This window comes from Cnephaeus nilssonii (assembly GCF_951640355.1).
Source record: "Cnephaeus nilssonii genome assembly, chromosome: 21".
Lineage (NCBI taxonomy): Eukaryota > Metazoa > Chordata > Mammalia > Chiroptera > Vespertilionidae > Cnephaeus > Cnephaeus nilssonii.
The window spans coordinates 22,460,118-22,480,244 of record NC_137092.1 but is presented as its reverse complement, the minus strand read 5'-3'; the positions used below and the strand labels follow the sequence as shown (position 1 = coordinate 22,480,244).

General features: G+C 43.1%; 1 protein-coding gene across 7 annotated transcripts in view; it reads left to right on the top strand.

Moving 5' to 3' along the window:
- The window catches only part of ABL2 (ABL proto-oncogene 2, non-receptor tyrosine kinase), a 99,969-nt gene extending 80,138 nt beyond the window's left edge, over nt 1-19,831 (top strand). For 4 of the 7 annotated variants that reach the window (XM_079761022.1, XM_079761020.1, XM_079761023.1 and 1 more), the window contains 7 exons: nt 1,920-2,097; nt 3,001-3,185; nt 4,074-4,226; nt 5,696-5,785; nt 9,140-9,313; nt 9,859-10,092; nt 10,402-19,831. In XM_079761022.1, the coding sequence (XP_079617148.1) occupies nt 1,920-2,097; nt 3,001-3,185; nt 4,074-4,226; nt 5,696-5,785; nt 9,140-9,313; nt 9,859-10,092; nt 10,402-11,579 (2,192 nt within the window). In that variant the 3' untranslated portion in view covers nt 11,580-19,831. Of the gene's footprint in view, nt 1-1,919; nt 2,098-3,000; nt 3,186-4,073; nt 4,227-5,695; nt 5,786-9,139; nt 9,314-9,858 lie in introns of all 7 variants that reach the window. The other 3 variants (XM_079761019.1, XM_079761017.1, XM_079761018.1) reach the window with 1 other exon arrangement.
- Nucleotides 19,832-20,127: the final 296 nt, after the last annotated feature.

Here is a 20,127-nt window from a genome sequence, read left to right as displayed (position 1 = left end):
TCAGTTTACCTTGATCAGCTGAAAATGCTATGCTCTGGTAGATAGATTTCTCACCTGTTCAGGTCACAAAGAAGTCTGTGTCTGAACCCTTTGCCCTTTTCAAAATAGGACCACGTTCTTTGGGTGTTCAAATTGAGCCCATCTGTCCCAGAGGAAATAGTTTCTTGTTAGTTCTTTATACGGAATCTGCCATGTATTTGACTATGGAAACAATTATAATTTTTTTACAAAGCATTATTACAGACTGGGCTCACATAGTCTTCAACATATGCACAGTTGTGGTTATTTTAGATAAGCATCATTAACACCCAGTGGAGAATGGGAATCATGGGCATATACAGAACTCTAGAAATTTTGGTCTTCTGACCCCTTATGGAATTAATACAAGTAACTCTGCCTTTTGCCCTCAGCAAATACTCAAGTGCATATGAATTTCCAGAATTACTAGGTGTACCGATTAATAATGCGGATTTTGTAATCAAAGAAAACACGATAATTTCAAGAGAAACATCACAAGTGCTTTATTCAAAGTAATGTCCATCCCTAGCCACACATTTCCCCATCTTTCAGGTAATTTGTGGATACCGTCCCAATAGAACTTTTCTTGTTTTGAGGCAAACCATTCAGAGACCCAATTTTCCACTTTTTCGTACGTTTTGAAGTGCTGCTTACAAAGTGCACGTGCCATTGATCGGAACAAGTGGTAACCTGAAGGAGCAAGGTCTGGTGAATAGGGCAGGTGGGTTAATACTTCCCAGGCAAGATCTTTTAACGTGTCTTTTACTGGTTTTGAAGTGTGTGATGGTGCCTCATCATGAAGCAAAATTACTTTGCCGTGTCTTCTGGAACATTCTGGTCGTTTCACGATCAAACCATGGTTCAAATTGATTATTTGTTGTTGGTAGCGATCAGTATTAACGGTTTCACCTGGTTTTAGAAGCTCATAATAAACCACACCTTCCTGATCCCACCAAATGCAGAGCATTGTCTTCTTTCCAAATCGATTTGGCCTTCCAGTCGATGTTGATGGTTGACCTGGATGAACCCATGATTTTGTGCATTTGGAATTCTCAAAATAAATCTACTTTTCATCGCCAGTCACAATTCGATGCAAAAAAGACTTTCTTTTGTGCCGTTGAAGCAACATTTTACTAATGACTTTTCGGTTTTCCATTTGTCTTTTGTTCAGTTGATGTGGCACCCATTTTCCTTCCTTTAAAATCTTCCCCATTGCTTGTAAACGATTGGAAATTGTTTGCTGAGCAACGTTTAATCTTTCTGCAAGTTGTTTTTAAGTTTGACACGCATCTTCATCCAATAATGCTTGTAATTGTTGGTCTTCAAACTTTTTCGGTTGACCTGGACGTTCTTTGTCTTTCACATCGAAACATCACTTTTAAAGCGTTTAAACCAGCATTCACAAGTATCTTGAGATGGAGCATGTTCACCATAAGCTTCCCGAAGTATACAATAACTTTCAGTAGCACTTTTCTTCAAAATAATGCATTAAAACTTCCCGCAAATGCTCTTTTTTTGGCACAAAATTCAACATTTTTAAGCGTAAAAATATCTAATGATGTTAATACCTTCACAAAATTTGACATGAAGTTTTGAAGCTTGCAGTCAATACAATACAATAGCATACATATCAAATCGCATATATATCAACATATGTGTAACTCCATCTATTGAAAAAAATTTGCATTATTAACTGGTACAACTAGTGTGTAATGGAAGTAGAGACTTCCTTATCAACCATCTTCTTAACTTGGCTATATTATTGTCAGAGAATGTGATGGCAAGAAGGGAAAAGATTACTGCCAAACAAGATTTTTAAAAATTGTTGATTAATTTTGTCAAAGTTGTTTGGAATGTTTGAATATATACTAATAAAACAAGCTTTATTCTTGAATTCTCAGGTGTGTGTACTTTGGAGCCACCATTTTACATTGTGACTGAATACATGCCGTATGGGAACCTCCTTGATTATCTCCGAGAATGCAACCGAGAAGAGGTGACTGCAGTTGTACTGCTTTACATGGCCACTCAGATCTCTTCTGCAATGGAGTATTTAGAGAAGAAGAATTTCATCCATAGGTGTGTAAAACCTGAATATTGTCTGTGATAACCATGAAGCTACCTTGTTTATCCTGTAAATAAAGGGAAGAAGGCAAGAACCTTTCTAGAAATTTCCAGATGACTCAGGAAAGGAATTTTCCCATTCAGGGGCCCATTATGATGTCATTTCCAACTTATAAACCTATGTAACTCTGATTAAAGTGTTAATGAGAGGCCTTTGCTGTTCTCAAAACAGGTCTTTATTTTGCCCAGGACTATATTCAATAGCCTTTTGCTCCATCTAGTAGCTTATTTAAAAAATAGCTTTCTGTCTTAGTAAAGAACTTCAACACTTGTCAGAAAGTATCTGTTGCTCACCTCTAAAACCTATGCCAATGTGCAGTTGACTCTGGAACAACATGAGTTTGAACTGTGAGGGTCCACTTATACACAGATGTTTTTCAATAACTACATATAGTACTGTAAATGTATTTTTTTTCCTTCTGATTTTCTTTTCTTTAGCTTACTTTATTGTAAGAATACAGTTTATAATACATATATAGCTAACAGTAGTTAGCTGCTTTAGTAGCTAAGTTTTTGGGGATTCAGAAGTATACATAGATTTTTGGCTATGTGGGGGTTGGTGGGGGTAGTTTGGGTACCTCTCACCCCTGCATTAAGTGTCAACTGTACTTAATAGGAACCCATTTTCTGAAGCCTGCTTTATTCCAGCATCATGTAACTGCCTCTTGATAAGTACTCTACAAGTGATATATAATTAGTGATTTTCTACCATGTTCACGATTATCATAAAAACCTGCCATATCTGTTAAGCACTTATCAACTCTGCTTGAGGCACAAAGAACCGAGAATAGAGCCTTCATGGTCACTTTCCACCTCATCTGAATAGAATCACATTAGGGTTGGTTCTCTTTCCTGCAGAGATCTTGCAGCTCGGAACTGCCTAGTGGGAGAAAACCATGTGGTAAAAGTGGCTGACTTTGGCTTAAGTAGATTGATGACTGGAGATACCTACACTGCTCATGCTGGAGCCAAGTTTCCTATTAAATGGACAGCCCCAGAGAGTCTTGCCTACAATACCTTCTCAATTAAATCTGATGTCTGGGGTAAGGTTGGAAGGAGCTTTTTTCTGTATGTTATTTTATTTATAAATGCTCTTAATTCTCTAGAGCTTATCTTTTACATGATCAGTATCCTCTGCCTTTACCCCCACCTCTTCAATCATTCAGTAAGCATTTATTAAATACCTATTATCAGGCATTGTGCTAGGTGCTTAGCATAGAAAGAAGTGTAAAGAAGAAAATAAAAAGAAGTCCTGCTTCAAAGAGCTCACAGTCTCACCTTGCATTGGAGTTCTGATGATCCCTGTTTTCCACATTAGGTATTAGTGCTCGTTTCCAGAGTGCTGGGACACACAGAATGGCATCCTCTTTTCAAGAAAGGCATGCTGAAGTTTTAGCTAGGTTTATCCTGGTAACTGGTAACTACTGCCATGAATTAGTACAAGCCCAGTGGACTGAACCAGTCTGGATATTTGGATTGTGGGCCAGTAGAAATAATTGCAGGATTCTAAGTCACTCTTTACCAGAAATCTCAAACTCAGAAATAACCTGTGACAAAATCAAGCAAATTCTTTTTTCTACTGTGAATTTTATCTGATTTCAAATGAGTTCATTTTTATATTTACTCCTCTAACATAATGTGATACTCATTAATTAGATCATAGATTATTCTAAGAATAGTTTGATTATGCCCCAGACTTCTTATATGGTCATAGTTTATTTTCCTTCACTGTAGTAAAGGAAGTCTAAATTAAAGGTGGGAAATATAAAGAAAGCCATCTTTATATTTCAGATGTTCCCATGACAGTTATCTTAGGAGGAATACTTTTGGTAATTGAATATTATCCAGAATTTGAAAGATAATTACCTAGTGGTATAAAATAATAAATCAGAGAAGAAACATTAAGCTCTTTTTTTTCGCCCCTTATGCAGCGTTTGGGGTACTTTTGTGGGAAATTGCTACCTATGGAATGTCACCATATCCAGGTATTGACCTGTCTCAGGTCTATGATCTACTAGAAAAGGGATATCGAATGGAACAGCCTGAAGGATGCCCCCCTAAGGTTTATGAACTTATGAGAGCATGTGAGTATTTTTGCATATTTTAATTTTGAGGGTCTGAGTCAGCAATTTGGGATGATTAGCAAAATTAGGAACATTTTTCCTCTTAATGTTGTTAGATGGAATCTAACCGCATGGCATATAAAGAGTTGGTCATTGATTAGCCAGTTGGCATGTCATATGCTCTACCATTGAGTCTTACTGAATCCTAAGAATCATTGTCCATAGCTGAAATGTTGAGTCAGTTTCCCAGAAACACTTGCACATTTAATCTATATTATGAAAGGCCAGTGGCCATAACGACCAACTGACGGATCACCAGGAGGTGCATGGAGAACCTCTCGGGCGCTCCCCCTACCCCCACCCCCAGAGTGGTGGCAGCATCAGCGGGGCGTCGTGGGGCGCCGGCAGCGTCCCCATAGCGTGTGAGGCGTCTCAGGGCAGCAGACATGTCCCTGATGGCAGGCTAGGCCTAGGGGACCCTGCACACGCATGATTTAATTGTGCGCGGGGCCTCTGGTGGGATAAGAGCCCTGGCCTGTGTGGCTCAGTTGGTTAGAACATCGTCCTGTACACCAGAGGTGGCAGGCTCGATTCCCAGTCAGGGCACATGTGGGAGGCAGCCAATTGATGTTTCTCTCTCTCTCTCTCTCTCTCTCTCTCTCTCTCTCTCTCTCTCTCTCTCTCTCTCTCCTCTCTCTCTCTCTCTCTCTCTCCTCTCTCTCTCTCTCTCTCTCTCTCTCTCTCTCTCTCTCTCTCTCTCTCTCTCTCTCTCTCTCTCTCTCTCTCTCTCTCTCTCTCTCTCTCTCTCTCTCTCTCCTCCCCCTCCCCCCCACCCCCTTTCTTCCTATCTCTAAAAGTCAAAATATTTTTAAAAATAAAATAATAAGAAATTGGGTTTGGAGTTTAGGTAGGGGAAATGATTGAAAATGACTAGATGAAAATGATTGCTAAAGACTGGGGAGAATATATGCACGTAACCTCAGTGATGAATAAACAAAGCATCTGACTCCTTGAAGATGGGAAGGTGGTAGTAAAGTGCAGTTGTGTGTGAGCATAAACCTTATTTTCTCATTGAGCATTGGCATTGCCTGCTGCCCTGTCTTTGTCAAATATGACTGCAAGCTCCTTTTGGATAGTCCATTATATTTTTGAATATGTACAACTCAAGATTTCTAAGGTTAGAGTGAGTTTGAAGACAGGTTTAACTTTTATTTTTCCAAAGAAAACTTGCCATTTTCTAAATTATCTTCCCATCCCTCCTCTCCCCTGTGTAGAGGGAATAGGAGCGGAGGGTGCATAGAGGGACTTGCTCTAGGAAGTGGGTTCCTTACCCTCTGAGTCAGACTGAGAGGCAGCGGCCTCACTATCATTGTGCACCTGCTGCAACTCTGCTTTAAGAGGCACGCGTCCTGATGCATGGGACTCACTCAGGCGCGCACTGGGTGTCCATTCCTGCAGGGGCTTTAGCATTTTCTCCTCTTGTTACGTAGGCTGGAAGTGGAGCCCTGCTGACAGGCCCTCTTTTGCTGAAACACACCAAGCTTTTGAAACCATGTTCCATGACTCCAGCATTTCCGAAGGTAAGAATCTGGTAGTTTATTGGTGGCTAGTTCTGGATAGTGATAATATTTCAAAAACGATGGACTTTTATAGCTTGGGACTCCATTTCAGGATATTGAATTAATTCTTGGCCTTCATTAGGGGTCCTCAAACTACTGCCCGCGGGCCACATGCGGCCCGCCGAGGACATTTATCCGGCCCGCTGGGTGTTTTTGCCGCCGCTGCCTGTCCTGCTTAGCAGCCGACTTAGCAGTGTGCATAGGAATTTGTTCATAGTTTTTTTTTTTTTAAACTATAGTCCGGCCCTCCAACGGTCTGAGGGACAGTGAACTGGCCCCCTGTTTAAAAAGTTTGAGGACCCCTGGCCTTCATTCTTCTAGTTCTGCTTTTTTATTTTTTGCCTTTTTTAATTTCTTGTGTTTCTATTATTTTTAATATTGAAAGTATACTTTAATTGCAAATTCAGTCTCTTCATAAAGAGTAAATTCAGTAGTTCTTTAAGCATTAACACTTATGTAGGGAAGAGAAAGGGGAAAAAATGAGTCTGAAAAATATTCCAACTCCTTGAATCATACCAGCAAAGGCAGAACTAAGTCATAAGAGCAATATGCAGACATTTTATTTCTAAAAATAGATCCCAAGGAAATAATTAAGGGTGTGAACAAAAATTTAGCTACAAGAATATTCCATCAGAGTATAGTTTATAATACTGAAAAATTAAGAACAATTTAAATATCTAGTGGGCTGTTAATTATCATATTCATATAATTAAATATTTAAAATTATATTCTTGAATTGACATGGAGGGGAGTTTAGAATGAACATATACTAAGTTATGCTGTGAACAGTGAGAACCCTTATCTAAAAACAACAGTATGGACATATATAGGCAGTTTTCTAGTTTTGTATATAATGCTTCTAAAATGGTCAGTAAATGTCAAACAGTAAACTTGTTATAAAGAGAGACTTTTCCTAAAGGGCTAAAACCACAACATTCTTAGTTAAACTTGCCTATTAGACACTTTGATATAGTTCCAGAATGTTATACTTATTTCTCAAGTTTTTTCTTTCCTTCATAATTGAACATAGAACTTACTGCTTAAGTTCAAGTTTTAAAATATTAGAAGAAGAAATCAGGCAAGTTGATTTTTGTCTGCTTTCCTCAGTGATTTATTATATCTAGGTGAGAAGAAGGAAAAGTATAACATCAAATTGAATAGTAAGTGCTTACATTCTAGTTCTTTGATGTATGGAATTTCTACAGGTTGGGGAGGGCACAGCTGGCCCTTGGGCAGCTGCCAATCACCGAACTCTTCTTTTCTCTGTGTGCTTTTCCCGTGGTGTCAAAGTGGTAGAAGTCATGAATATCAGCCAAAGAATAGGGTCCATTTCTTTAGTACTTTTGTGTCAACTTTTAACCTCTGTTGAATCCTGAGTTAAATATTTCTGCTTCTCTTGAAAATGTTACATCCTTTTAGAAAATTGGCCCTTACCAATTTTTAAGGCTAATTTCAATTCACTACTGCTAAATAAGAAACAACGTTATTCAACCCATAATTTGTTAAGCATTTAATCTGTGGCAAGGACTATACTAGATCTGAGGACACAGAGATAAGACACAGCTCCTACCTTTAAAGGATGTACTTATTAGTTGTAAGTGAAGGAATCCTAACTCAAACTTTAAGTAATAAGAGAAGGATTTATTGGCTTATAACCAAACCATGGGGAAACGGGGATGGTGCTCATCTCAGAGTCATTTGAAGCCATGGACTCAAGTAGCTTCAGGTCTTCCTCCTTACCCCTTCCTCTTTCCCAAAGCCACTCCCACCCAACATCTCTTTACTTTTGCTTCTGTGTTGATCTCTTTCTCAAAATCCTCCAAGTGGCTTGCATCCTTGAGGAAATGTCTGTCTCCTAGCTGTTTGTATAGCAGTGTAAGAACGAAATCTCATTGTATTGCCTTGTATTATGTGCCATTTACCCACTCTTGTGGGATGCTAATTTTTAAAAATAATTACCAGCCTGGCCAGTGTGGTTCAGCAGCTGAGCATTGACCCAGGAATCAAGAGGTCACTGGTTTGATTCCTGGTCAGAGCACATTCGGGTTTAGTGCCCAATAGGAGGCAGCTGATCAGTGATATTCCTCTCTCATTGATGTTTCTATCTCTCTGTCCCTCTCTCTTCTTCTCTCTCTAAAACTCAATAAAAATAGTCCTAGCTGGTTTGGCTCAGTAGGTAGAGTGTCAGCCTGCAGACTGAAGGGTCCTGGTTTCAATTCTGGTCAAGGGCACATGCCTGAGTTTCGGGCTTGATCCCCATAGGGACATACAGGAGGCAGCCGATCAATGATTGTCATCATTGATGTTTCTATCTCTCTCTCTTCCTTTCCTCTCTGAAATCACTAAAAATATATTTTAAAAAAATAAAATAAAACTCAATAAAAACATATTTAAAAATAATTACCAAAAGATGTAAAATAATTACATAATTTCACAATTTAATTGATCCTACGGGCTTCATTTTTGTTTAGAAATGAATAGCAAATTATGTGTTTACTTCAGCAAAAGCCACAGAAGCCATGGCCAGGTTTAGTCAGCAAAGCTTACTTACTAATGGCTCAACCTTTTTTCAAGAGCCTCATTTGCATGAAAGGGAATGTACCTACCCTCCTTTTTAGTACAAGGTGCAACTGAAAAATAAAGATATCTGTAGACATCTGTCTGCTTTGTTCAACTTCTGAATAGGGACATAGTAAGCAAGGATAGCTAAATGACCGACCAGTAAGAATATGAAGCCATGCTCAATATCATTCCTCATCAGAGAAGTAGAAAATAAAACCATGAAATCCCTCTACATACCTACCCCAAATGGCTAAAAGTAAAATCAAACAAGAAACATCATAACATAAAATGGACGAGTATTCAGAGTAACCAGAATTTTATACGTTGTTAGTGTGAGTGTAGATTGGTACATGCATTTGGAGAGATAGTTTGGCAGGAAAAAGCTGAATTTATATGCACCTCATGACCACGCATCATGCTTATGCAATTGTGAAGCAAAAAATGTAGCAGAATGGTCCCTAGCAATATATTCATAATAGCCAAACACTGGAAACAAATAAGTGAATTTTGGTATATTCATTCTCACATTTGAACAATACACAGGAATGAGGAAAAACCTGCCACATGCAACAATATGGATGAATCCACAGATTGTAATGTTGAGCAAAAGAAGCCAAAAATAGAGGGCATCTCTGTGGTCCATGTATACACCTAGTGCTCTCTAGTTCTTCCGCAGCTGTACGCCTTTCCTGAAAAGAACGCCTCTGCTCTGTCACGAAGTTCTTTTTATCAGTCCCCTTGTCTTCCTCACAGAAGTAGCTGAGGAGCTTGGGAGGGCCGCCGCCGCCTCATCTGTTGTCCCCTACCTGCCCCGATTACCCATACTTCCTTCCAAGACCCGGACGCTGAAGAAACAGGTGGAGAACAAGGAGAATATCGAAGGGTCCCTGGATGCCACCGACAATTCTGCCTCCAGTTCAGCACCAGGTATGGGTCCCAAGGCAGGCAGAGTCAGGCTGCCTTGTTTAAAGAACCATGGGTTATGGTGCTTCTGTTCACACTTCCCTTGCCCGTCTTCCCCGAGGAAAGTGGCTGGCATCCATTTTACCTACCACTCTAGTCCTCAGCTCTGCATCACAGTGTTAGGAGTCCTGATCTATCCACTCGCATGCAGCTGTGCCTCCCACTCCATTCCCTTAGCCCCGGATTCCCAAATGCTTAGCTTCTTTGCAGTTCTGGCAACACTTCTTCAGTGAACCTGATATTGAGGGCAGTTTGTATGGTAGCTTTTGGAGAAAAGATGAAGGCCAAGGTAAACACCAGCAGGGTTTTTCTTTCCATTTACATCCCATGTCACATTTGGAATACTGATCAATGTGAAAGGATAATGTATGTATTAGTTTCCTCTGAGTCCGGCTATCACCTGGCATTTAATAGATGCTGACAAAACTCTTACAGTTCAGCCGTAGTAACTCAAGTGTAACAGAGTGCCTCCTTGTCTTTCACATTACTGACTGGCCGTTTCTCATCAGGGCTCATTAGAAGTGCACAGGTCCCCAGTGGGTCCCCAGCACTGCCTCGAAAACAGAGAGACAAGTCACCCAGCAGCCTTTTGGAAGATGCTAAAGAGACGTGCTTCACCAGGGATAGGAAGGGAGGCTTCTTCAGCTCCTTCATGAAAAAGAGAAACGCTCCCACGCCCCCCAAACGCAGCAGCTCCTTCCGAGAAATGGAGAACCAGCCCCATAAGAAATACGAACTCACGGGTAACTTCTCATCTGTTGCTTCTCTACAGCATGCTGATGGGTTCTCTCTCACTCCTGCCCAGCAAGAGGCGAATCTGGTGCCCCCCAAGTGCTATGGGGGGAGCTTTGCACAGAGGAACCTCTGTAATGACGACAGTGGCGGGGGTGGGGGCAGTGGCACTGCGGGGGGTGGGTGGTCTGGCATCACAGGCTTCTTTACACCACGCTTAATCAAAAAGACACTGGGCTTACGAGCAGGTAAACCCACAGCCAATGATGACACTTCCAAGCCTTTTCCAAGGTCAAACTCTACATCTTCCATGTCCTCAGGGCTTCCAGAGCAGGATAGGATGGCAATGACCCTTCCCAGGAACTGCCAGAGGTCCAAAACCCAGCTGGAAAGGACAGTGTCCACCTCTTCTCAGCCAGAAGAGAGCGTGGACAGGGCCAGTGACACACTTCCCAAAAAGTCAGAGGAAGGTGCTGCTCCAACCAAGGAGAGACCAAAAGCCAAACTCTTGCCCAGAGGAACCACAGCTCTTCCCCTAAGAACCCCCTCTGGGGATCCAGCCATTACAGAGAAGGACTGTCCAGGGGTGGGGGCAGCTGCCACGCCAGCTGCCCCAAAGAGCAAGGAGAGGAATGGGGGGGCACGACTTGGCATGGCTGGAGTCCCAGAGGATGGCGAGCAGACAGGCTGGGCTTCCCCAGCCAAGGTTGCGGCCATCCTCCCCACCACTCACAACCACAAAGTGCCCGTCCTCATCTCCCCCACCCTGAAGCACACTCCAGCCGACGTGCAGCTCATTGGCACAGACTCTCAGGGGAACAAATTCAAGCTCTTATCTGAGCATCAGGTCACATCCTCTGGAGACAAAGACCGACCCCGACGGGTAAAACCCAAGTGTGCCCCACCCCCACCGCCAGTGACGAGACTACTGCAGCACCCGTCTGTGTGCCCGGACCCCACGGAAGAGCCGGCGGCCCCGGCGGCCGGACAGCCCACAGAAACACAGGAAGGAGGGAAAAGGGCAGCTCCAGGGGCAGTGCCCATCAGTGGGAAAGCTGGGAGGCCTGTGGTGCCTCCACCTCAAGTGCCTCTGCCCACGTCTTCCATCTCGCCAGCCAAAATGGCCAACGGCACAGCAGGTACTAAAGTGGCTCTGAGAAAAACCAAACAGGCAGCTGAGAAAATCTCCGCAGACAAAATCAGCAAAGAGGCCCTGCTGGAATGTGCTGACCTGCTGTCCAGTGCAATCTCGGAACCGGTGCCCAACAGCCAGCTGGTGGACACTGGGCACCAGCTGCTTGACTACTGCTCAGGCTACGTGGACTGCATCCCTCAAACTCGCAACAAGTTTGCCTTCCGAGAGGCCGTGAGCAAACTGGAACTCAGCCTGCAGGAGCTGCAGGTGTCTTCAGCCACTGCGGGCGTGCCCGGGGCAAATCCTGTCCTTAATAACTTATTATCGTGTGTACAGGAAATCAGCGATGTGGTGCAGAGGTAGCCACTGTTAGACTACTGGAAGAGGCACATGTTTCTGAGGGGACAGGGGAAGGGACTTGTTTTCCTGTGTTCTTGTTTTCAAAAAATGAAAGACTGATACTTGAGTGTGTTTATGTGAAGTACCTCAGCTCTCTGAGATCTCACGTTTACAGGTTCATCTCAAAAATAACAAAAAGCAAAACTCATAGGAGAGGGAAATTGGAGGGGACCGGGCGGTGGTGGACAGGATTGGAAGCTGCACTGGAATATCAGGGAATGTGTGTGTGTGGCTGTGAAGAACCAAACCCAGCCATTCTGACCTGGAATGATGCGGTGGTTAGACAGGGCTGCCCTGGGCAGTGCCGTGGACTGCCCAGACGGGCCTGGCTGCGGCACCCGCTGTCCCGCACAGAGGGAACTGGCTTAGGGCTCCAGTAGGTACTAATGATCATGTTCCACCTCACTAGGAAGTCAGTGGAACAGAAGAAAGGAAAGCTGGGAAGGTGCTAAGTGAAGTTTCATCCAAGGCTGTTGGAAGCAGCTATTAGCCTTGCTTCCCCAAGGTCACTTGCTACAGTAAGAACTGCAAATCAAATTGCTGGAATCACAAAACCTACAAAACCGGAAAGGTGGCCCTATCTGTTGCTCCTCTCCTGTTTCCCATGGATGTGTTAATTGGAGCCGGAAGTAAAGAAATCTAGGAAGTACAGTCAGGGAGCTTGAAAGCTCCTAAAATCTCACATTGATCAGCACAAGTCCCTTGTCCCAGTCTAGTATGTTGTTTCCTAAGGGACCAGGACTATAGGGGTCTCTAGTGGTTCTTCTCTGCCCCCTGCTGGGCAGGCTGTCTTCCTTTATTCCTGCAACATTCAGGCATTAACTAACATTGATTTTGAAATTAGTGGTCATGGACAGGTTCTCACAGGGAATCCTTTTCCGGTACAGTGCCCTGCATACTGACATAGTAGTCAAGGACTTGGGAAGCTGTGTATTTCGTTATCAACTAAAATATCCAAGAAAGGGGCTCTTCTTGGAACCCAGCAGCCAGGCCGAGAGGCCTGTGACCGAGGAGAAGCTGGTTCGGTCCTAGTGGCTGTTTCTCTGTACCTTCCCTTCATCACCTTAGACCCCGTCTGGGTAGAAAGTAGAGAGAAGCACACCCCCCCCTCTGGATTTCAGATGAATCCCTAAATTATTCCCACATGCCTTTCTCCTTTCACACCCCCCCGGCCAATCCGTGTGCTTGTTTGTAAAGCACATTGGGAATATTCTTTGATATTTATTTCAATATCATATTTTAAGAGTGTATAATTGAAGGAGCACATCATTTCTAGGAAAAACCAATTAGATCCTGGAAATCTAATGACAACCCTCAAATATATTTTGCCTTTGAAAAGTAGGCCTTTTTCTTCCCTACTCATTCATAATTATGGAAGCTAATTAGGATCGCAGGGAGCTGAACAGTATATATTATTAATATTCTCAATATCAGGTCTAATCCCAGTTACCAACCACTTCATTCTGTTTTTAAAGCTTTGTGACTCCCTCCCCCAAGGAGAACCCAATACAAAAAAATAAATTATTTTTTTCCTTCCAAAGGAATATTAACTTAGGAAGATAGGAATTCAGCATCGGTGAGCAGTGAATTTTCTTCCTGCCTCTGTCATCGATCCACTGCCAAGCCACAGCCCCATCTCTAAATCTGTTAAATGAAGGTAATGATACATGTTCTCATGGGTGCTTCACAAACAAGGGTGTAGTTCTCCCTCTGAGAGCCTCCCTACCAAGCTGTTTAGTGCAGTGGTGTTACGTTGAATGGTTTTCAGTCTCTCCTATGCTCAGTAGCAAATCATGAAATTTAGAGCTGTTGAGATTACATTAATTGCGCTAGAATACTAATGGGGAAAAACTATGTTTTGGACAGAGTTTGACATCTTTGACCAAGAAGGACATTTAGTTTTCATCAGAAAGAAAGGAAACCTTGATTCTTATCATGGCTGCTCGAAAGGAGGCCCCGGCCACGGGAGGACTTGGAGGAGGGGACAGTCGTGGGCATTCCTTGCCGGGGGGGTCTCGGTCTGATTCCTGAAGATGCAGCATAGGCAGCTAGTGATGTGCTCAGTCTCCTGGCAGCGGTTGGAAGAGAAGCTAGAGTTCCTTTCAATTCAATGTGGGTTTAAAGACCAACAGCCCTGCTCCTATCTCCTTCCTAGCCACTTCCCTTCATTATACACTTCCATAAACTTGAAATCGTTTTAGCAATTAGCCTTTTAAGGGTGGGGCAGGGAAAGCTAAAACTTTAGAATATTTTATGCTGCTTTTTACGTTTATCCCTGTCATTATGGGATGCAAGTTGAGGGATTATTATTGTTTTTCAGGGGATTTTTTTTTTTTTTTCTAAGCAAGGGATCTTTCATCGAGAGCTCTGAGAATAAGCCTTGGAGGAACACTACTGAGTGTATTTAAGCTCCAGATTTCTCACCGAAATAGTCTTGAGGGTGGGGGCTGTGTCTTACTCAGGGGTGGCACCTGGCTCTATCTTGCCTACAGTAGGTGCTCAGTAAGTTAATGAGTTGCGTTTTCTCAACACTGTCAATAGCAGCATTGACTTTTGCAGCACCTCCATCCACATGATGCTTGAACTGTGGAACTTCAGGAGTTGAGAGCTCAGGGTTAAGGTTAAAGAGGCACTGTCAACTTATAAAAGTCTAATAGAGGTCTTTCCTTTTTCTACTTGAAAAGAATTAAAAAATAACCTTATGTAAATTTAAAAGTTTGAATTCAAAGCAGAGAAAACTGCTTTTTAGAAATTAAAAATGTAGTTTAATTCTAATTGGTTTAAAAGCAAAGCAGAGAGCAGGAGCAAAAAGACAATGTTGAAAACTTTCTAAAATGGTCATATATATGTGTGTGTGTGTATATATATGTATGTATATACACACATACATACACACACTCCTTTGGGCTATGACAGTTTGAATCCTTTCATGTACATATATTACAATTTCAGTTTAGATTTCCTACCTTAAAATGCAATATTTTGTGTAGAATACATCTTTATTGTGCTACATTAAGTATTTTCTTAAAAGGCTTTGTGTAAAATTAAAATGTATGTATTTTCTATTGACTGCCATTGTAATTTTCAGAGATGAAGCCTTAAAAAAATTGGCCCTAAGAAGTTCTTTCAGTGTTTTTCCAGATGACCTCCGCACATTGAGGTCTTTACGTGGAGCCACTTGCCCAGCTGCATTTTGGGGTTTAAATTAGAATTTTCTTATAATTCAATTGAAAGTTGGCTAATAAAATAGTGCCCGGTTAATAAAATATGCTCTGCTGAGGCATAGCCCATATTTATTTAAGTAACGTCAGGGAGCTTTTGAGTTGAGGATACAGTATAGACAGTGATTAAGAGCTCAGACTCTAAAGCCAGTCCAGACGGCAAGTCATTTAATTGTCCTGAGCCTTAGTTTCCTCATTGGAAAACCGGGATAATAATAGTAACTACCTCAGGTTGTCATAAGGATTAAATGATAATATTTTAAGATACTTAGCTTCAGTGCCTGGCACATAATGAGCACTTCATAAATGTTAATGACCACTATTGTTATTAATAAACTTGGTCCAGTGAATCTTAGCCAGGAATGTGCAACAAAATCTTCTGCGTTTAAAAACAAAATAAAATCTGATGCATCGATGAGAATTCCCCGTGAGGTGAGGTCTCAGCCAGTGTGTTTTATAGGAACCCTGCCAGGTGTTTCCGACACCAGCACTGTCTGAACACTTACGACATCCCACCTTTTTCTTTATGGCTTCACATCGGGAGAGAAGGTCGTTACGTGCTCTGGATCTCAGAGCAGTTCATTAGTGGCAGAGCCAAGGCGAGAGCTCACTCTCCTGACTTTCTGGTTGTGGGGGTCCCTCCGCCATCCTGCTGCCTGAGAGACACTGCAGAGGAAGTGGCTCCGATAGACAATCAGTCTGCACAGCGCTGCACTCTCTAAAGCACATGCTGCTGGCACCCTCTGACCTTAAGGGGCTTGAATGTTGAGTAATGGCAATATAGCAAAGCAGGCAATCTTCAGAAGTCAGTAACTTAAAAATCTGCATGGAGTCATTCTTTGGGACAGACCTCAGCACAGCAATCTGCACTTTGTAATAAAGAAATACCAACTTAAGTTTTCAAAAACCTAGTCCTACATTCCTCTTTCTTAAGAAAATAACAACATAAAAGTTTATTGTTCTCTGCCATTTTAATGACTGAAATAATGTATATGAAAGCACTTTGAGGAAAAAGTATCAAATGTAATATAACTATAATGTCATATTATTAAGGTCTATTTAAAAGTTAAAGCAGTTGGTTACATGCTGATCGACTTACAGGCTTTTACTTGTGTGGGACCTGAAAATGCAGGTCTCTGTAACTTATGACATTTATAAATATGAAACTGCTAAAGGACTATGTGCAGGTATAGTAAGTCTTTTACTGAAATTGTAGCTCAGTATTGAGTAACTTCAGAAAACTGGGGACCAACTTTCTGGTTTAATTATAATCATTCAAAAGTAACAATGGGCACTCACTCACAACAGAGAAGCCTTCCAGGCACCTTGGCTGAAGAAGGGGCCCTGCTGGTTGTGACCATTTGTCCACTACATGGTCAGTCATCTAGCGTCCTAAACGTGCGGCAGCAGACACATTGCCTGTTGATGTTGACAGTGTCTTTTTTAACCTATGTCCTGTGTGGGGTTTTTTGTTGTTGTTGTTTTTCTGCGGGGCAGAGGGTGGGGGTGAGAGGAGATTGGATGGCTATAGAACCAGAGCGTTTTAGGGTTTCCTATCAGTTATAAATGAGCGTGACATTCATAATCCATGTTTATTTTTTTTCTGAGAAGAGTAGCTGAACATAACTCACCTGTTAGATCATAAAATACCTATAAAAGAGTTAACTGCATTGGTGGCCACTTTGAGTGACAGCTGCACTGCCTCCTATTCCCTTCCTTGTTTGCTACTGATGTCATCGCTCCTCTCAGGCTCTGCTCCCACAGGAATTCACATTGGGCTGACAGGGTTGTCTGCAGGTTTGTTCTTGATGACTTCCGGGTTTCAGCATTTTGTTTGCATTAATTTGGGATCCATCTCTCTACCCTTAGCCTGTATGACCAGTCAGTCCTCTTTATGTACTAGTAGGTGGGTCTCTAGACAGAAGTTTCTTCTAATGTATTTAATAGACTCCAGCTGTCTCGATCTCTGTCTTAGCTTCTGTCAAGCCAGTAGCTCTGTTCTTTTGTAAATCCCTGATTCAGTTTGAGATCTGTGGGAGCGAGGGAGAAAGAGAAAGGCAGCCCCGAGGGCGCCTGACAGTCCAGGGAAGTTGCTGTTAGCCACAGCCTAGGCACCGGGGAAGGCCTTGGGTGGTTCTAAAACGTGTCCTATGTTAACAGGACATTTAAATCTTCGGGGTAGAGTTTCCGTTTTCCAACTCCCAGGCTGTAAAAAAAAATCTAATGTAAGGCTTGCTTTTTCAGGCAGGTAAATAGTGCCTGGCCTAACACATCACCTGCTCTGTTACCGTGGGCCTCCACTGCCCGCTCCGTTCCCGTGTTACTGGGGGAGCACGGTGATTTCAGGGCTCTCGGTCACGGTCTGGGCTCCAGCCCGTCTCCCGTGGAGTTGACTGCCGTGTCCAAAAAGCTGAGCTTCTGCTCTGGTTCTGCTGCCTCCCATGCACCCACTGAGGTGTGTGTCGTATCTTGAGATACTGTGTGTGCAGGGTGACTCCGTGTCCTGTTTCCACAGAACAGGGCGTTGGGGAAGGCTTCCCCCGTGGTTATCAGGCAGGGTAGGACAGTCCCATGCTTCTCCCCGGGGAGGCGGCCTGGGCAGCTCATCTTGCTTTTAGCTGACTTGGGGGGGGGGGGGGGGGTGGAGATCACTCCGAGAGGATTGTGCCTTCAAGGATGTGTTTCCTGTGTTTTGCAGAGGAAAAGACTTGTCATCCCGGTTGAAGTTGTAACGTTATTGAACTGGTGGGCATGAACATGATGGTTGCAGTGGCTCAGAGCCCTGGTCAGGGAGAGTCCCCATTTGGAAGTTCTCCCCACACGGGCCATTGATCTTGGCAGACCACTGCTCTTCTCTCCGTCCTGCTGGTGAGGCGGGGAAGGATGCTCTAACTGCACCCTTCCCTCCCGCCAGGTGCACTCACGTCTTGCTCCTATGTACAATTACACATTTGAAATTGTTTACCTCTCCTAGAAAAGTATCTTCTTTAACCTCCTCACTGCTGAACACAGTAGCAAGGCCCTGTTAACTCAACCCGTGGTCACAGGTGGTGTGTGCGCAGATCTTCAAACCTGCAGACCCTCTCAATCAGGGGTGGGGAACCTTTTTTCTGCCAAGGGCTATTTGGGTATTTGTAACATCATTTGAGGGCCATACAGAATTATCCGTTTAAAAAGTATATTGCTATGAAAAAGCTTCTAGATTTATTGAATTTCTGGTTCCGCCTGCGGTTGCCCTGGCAGGGCCAGACCATATGATAAGGCCGGCTGTTCCCCACCCCTGCTCTGCGGAAAGGATGGCTCCTGTAAGTTGAAAGTCTAGACCAGTGGTCGGCAAACTGCGGCTCGTGAGCTGCGGTTTGCCGCTCTGTTGACTAATGAGTTTACAGACCACTGACCTACACTCTCGATTCCAATAATTACAGGCTGTTGTTGTTCCTTGTGATTAAGCCCCTATCCCAGTGGTCGGCAAACTCATTAGTCAACAGAGCCACAGTTTGCCGACCACTGGGCTAGACCAATACTGTCCTCAGACCACACCTTGTACCGCCCTCTTGTGTCTTGTCTTTCTTTGTTCATCGTTGTACTGAAAGCAGCAAGTTTCTGGGTCCTACCTGTCACTCATACTTCTGAGCTGTACACACAGGGCTTGAGGTCTTGGAGCATTCCAGTTAATTTTTTCGGATACAGTGGGAATGAACTGTCAAATGCTAGCAGACTTAAAGGAAATATAGTATGTATGGTTGGAGCTTGTTTAGATTTGCTTCTGAGTCTTAAGATGGTATTAAATCATGTGTTTAAGCACCATAAACTTTAGTTGGAGAATGGGACTTCTGGTTAATAAAATAATCATATGTAAGGATAGTTAATTTCAGCAATTATAACAATAACACAGGTATGCCAAATCAGTGTATTCTAGATTCAGGAGATACTGCAGGAGCGGCGTTGCTTTAGGTGATCAGTGTTGAATCCCAGCCCCTATTCTGTATGATTCACAGATACCTTGGCCTGCGTGCAGAGTGGCAGCAATACCCAGAGGCAGAGATGCTTCTGGTAGATGAGGCCTGGATTTCCTCCATTTTGACAAGCTATTTCACACGATGGCCCCTGTTTTTGGAACTCTTTTATGAGAGAAATTTTCAGAGATCTGGAGAAGTCACCTTGATTAGTTTAATTGTCCTTCAGAGAAATCAGTATTCAGAAGCTGGAAAGGACACTGAGGTACTCATAGCTATTTAGGGCGTGTGTTTGAAAACCCTCCTATCTCGGGTCTGTATAGAGGGAACATGCCATGTCCACGCTACGTGCATACACTGTTGTCGTGCTCACTACGAGAAGCGGGGTAAGAAGGGAGTTAATCAGCTCACTCTCAGTGAATAGAAGCTGTTCCCTGGTGGTGTGTGCGGAGAACAGGCTGCCTGAGCTGTTGGTCTGTGCTCAGACCTGTCTCCTGGGTGTACCCCGTGCTCTTCCTTCTCTGCAAGTTGATTCTATGACTGTCAGTGGAGGAACCCAGTTTTATGTTCACTTGGCAAAAATATATTATAATATTTTGTGGTGGTTGACAGAATTTTGTCCTAAAACAGGTTTCAGATTCTTCAAAACTTGTTCAACGTTTATACCAAAGGTCACGCTCTGCAGGTGCATGTGTGGTGGGGTGCACAGAGGGTGAGGTCTGGAGGCCCTGGCACTGTGCGCGTTGCTAAGGGGACACAGCGAGACAACACGGGGTTTAACTGAAAACGCATCAGTCATGGGTCACACTGCCGGTGTTGTCAGGTGTTTGCTCTTGTTATTGTAATATATTTTCAGGTGTTTTGTTTTCTAATTTAATTCTCTCACCCTGTTGTCTGACTGTGAACTGCTAACAGTGTTAAACTTGATGTAAATAAAGGAGGCCCTGGAAAGGGGAATGTTGTCTGCCTGTTGTCTCACAAGGCTTGCCAACTTGTGTTTTATTTTAAATAAAGGTTGCAATATTTTATTGGCAAAGGAGGCTTTTGATTGGAGTGTTTCTCCCATCATTTTAACTGGCAGGGAATCTGAGCAGAATTTGTGTGTAATAGATGTCTGTAAGGTAAAGAAGCTGGGTTTAGCAATCACCCCTCTGGTACATTCTGTAGAATGTCCTCTGTGGGGGTGAATACTTCTCCTTTGATGGATTCCATTTTTGAAAATGGCCAAAGGCATCGTCTGGAGTCCAGCTGGTACATCAGGTGGGTAAGTGTGTGTATGTGTGTGTGTCTTGTCTGTCCGTCAGTCCGTCCCATGTGAGGTGACTGTAATATGAG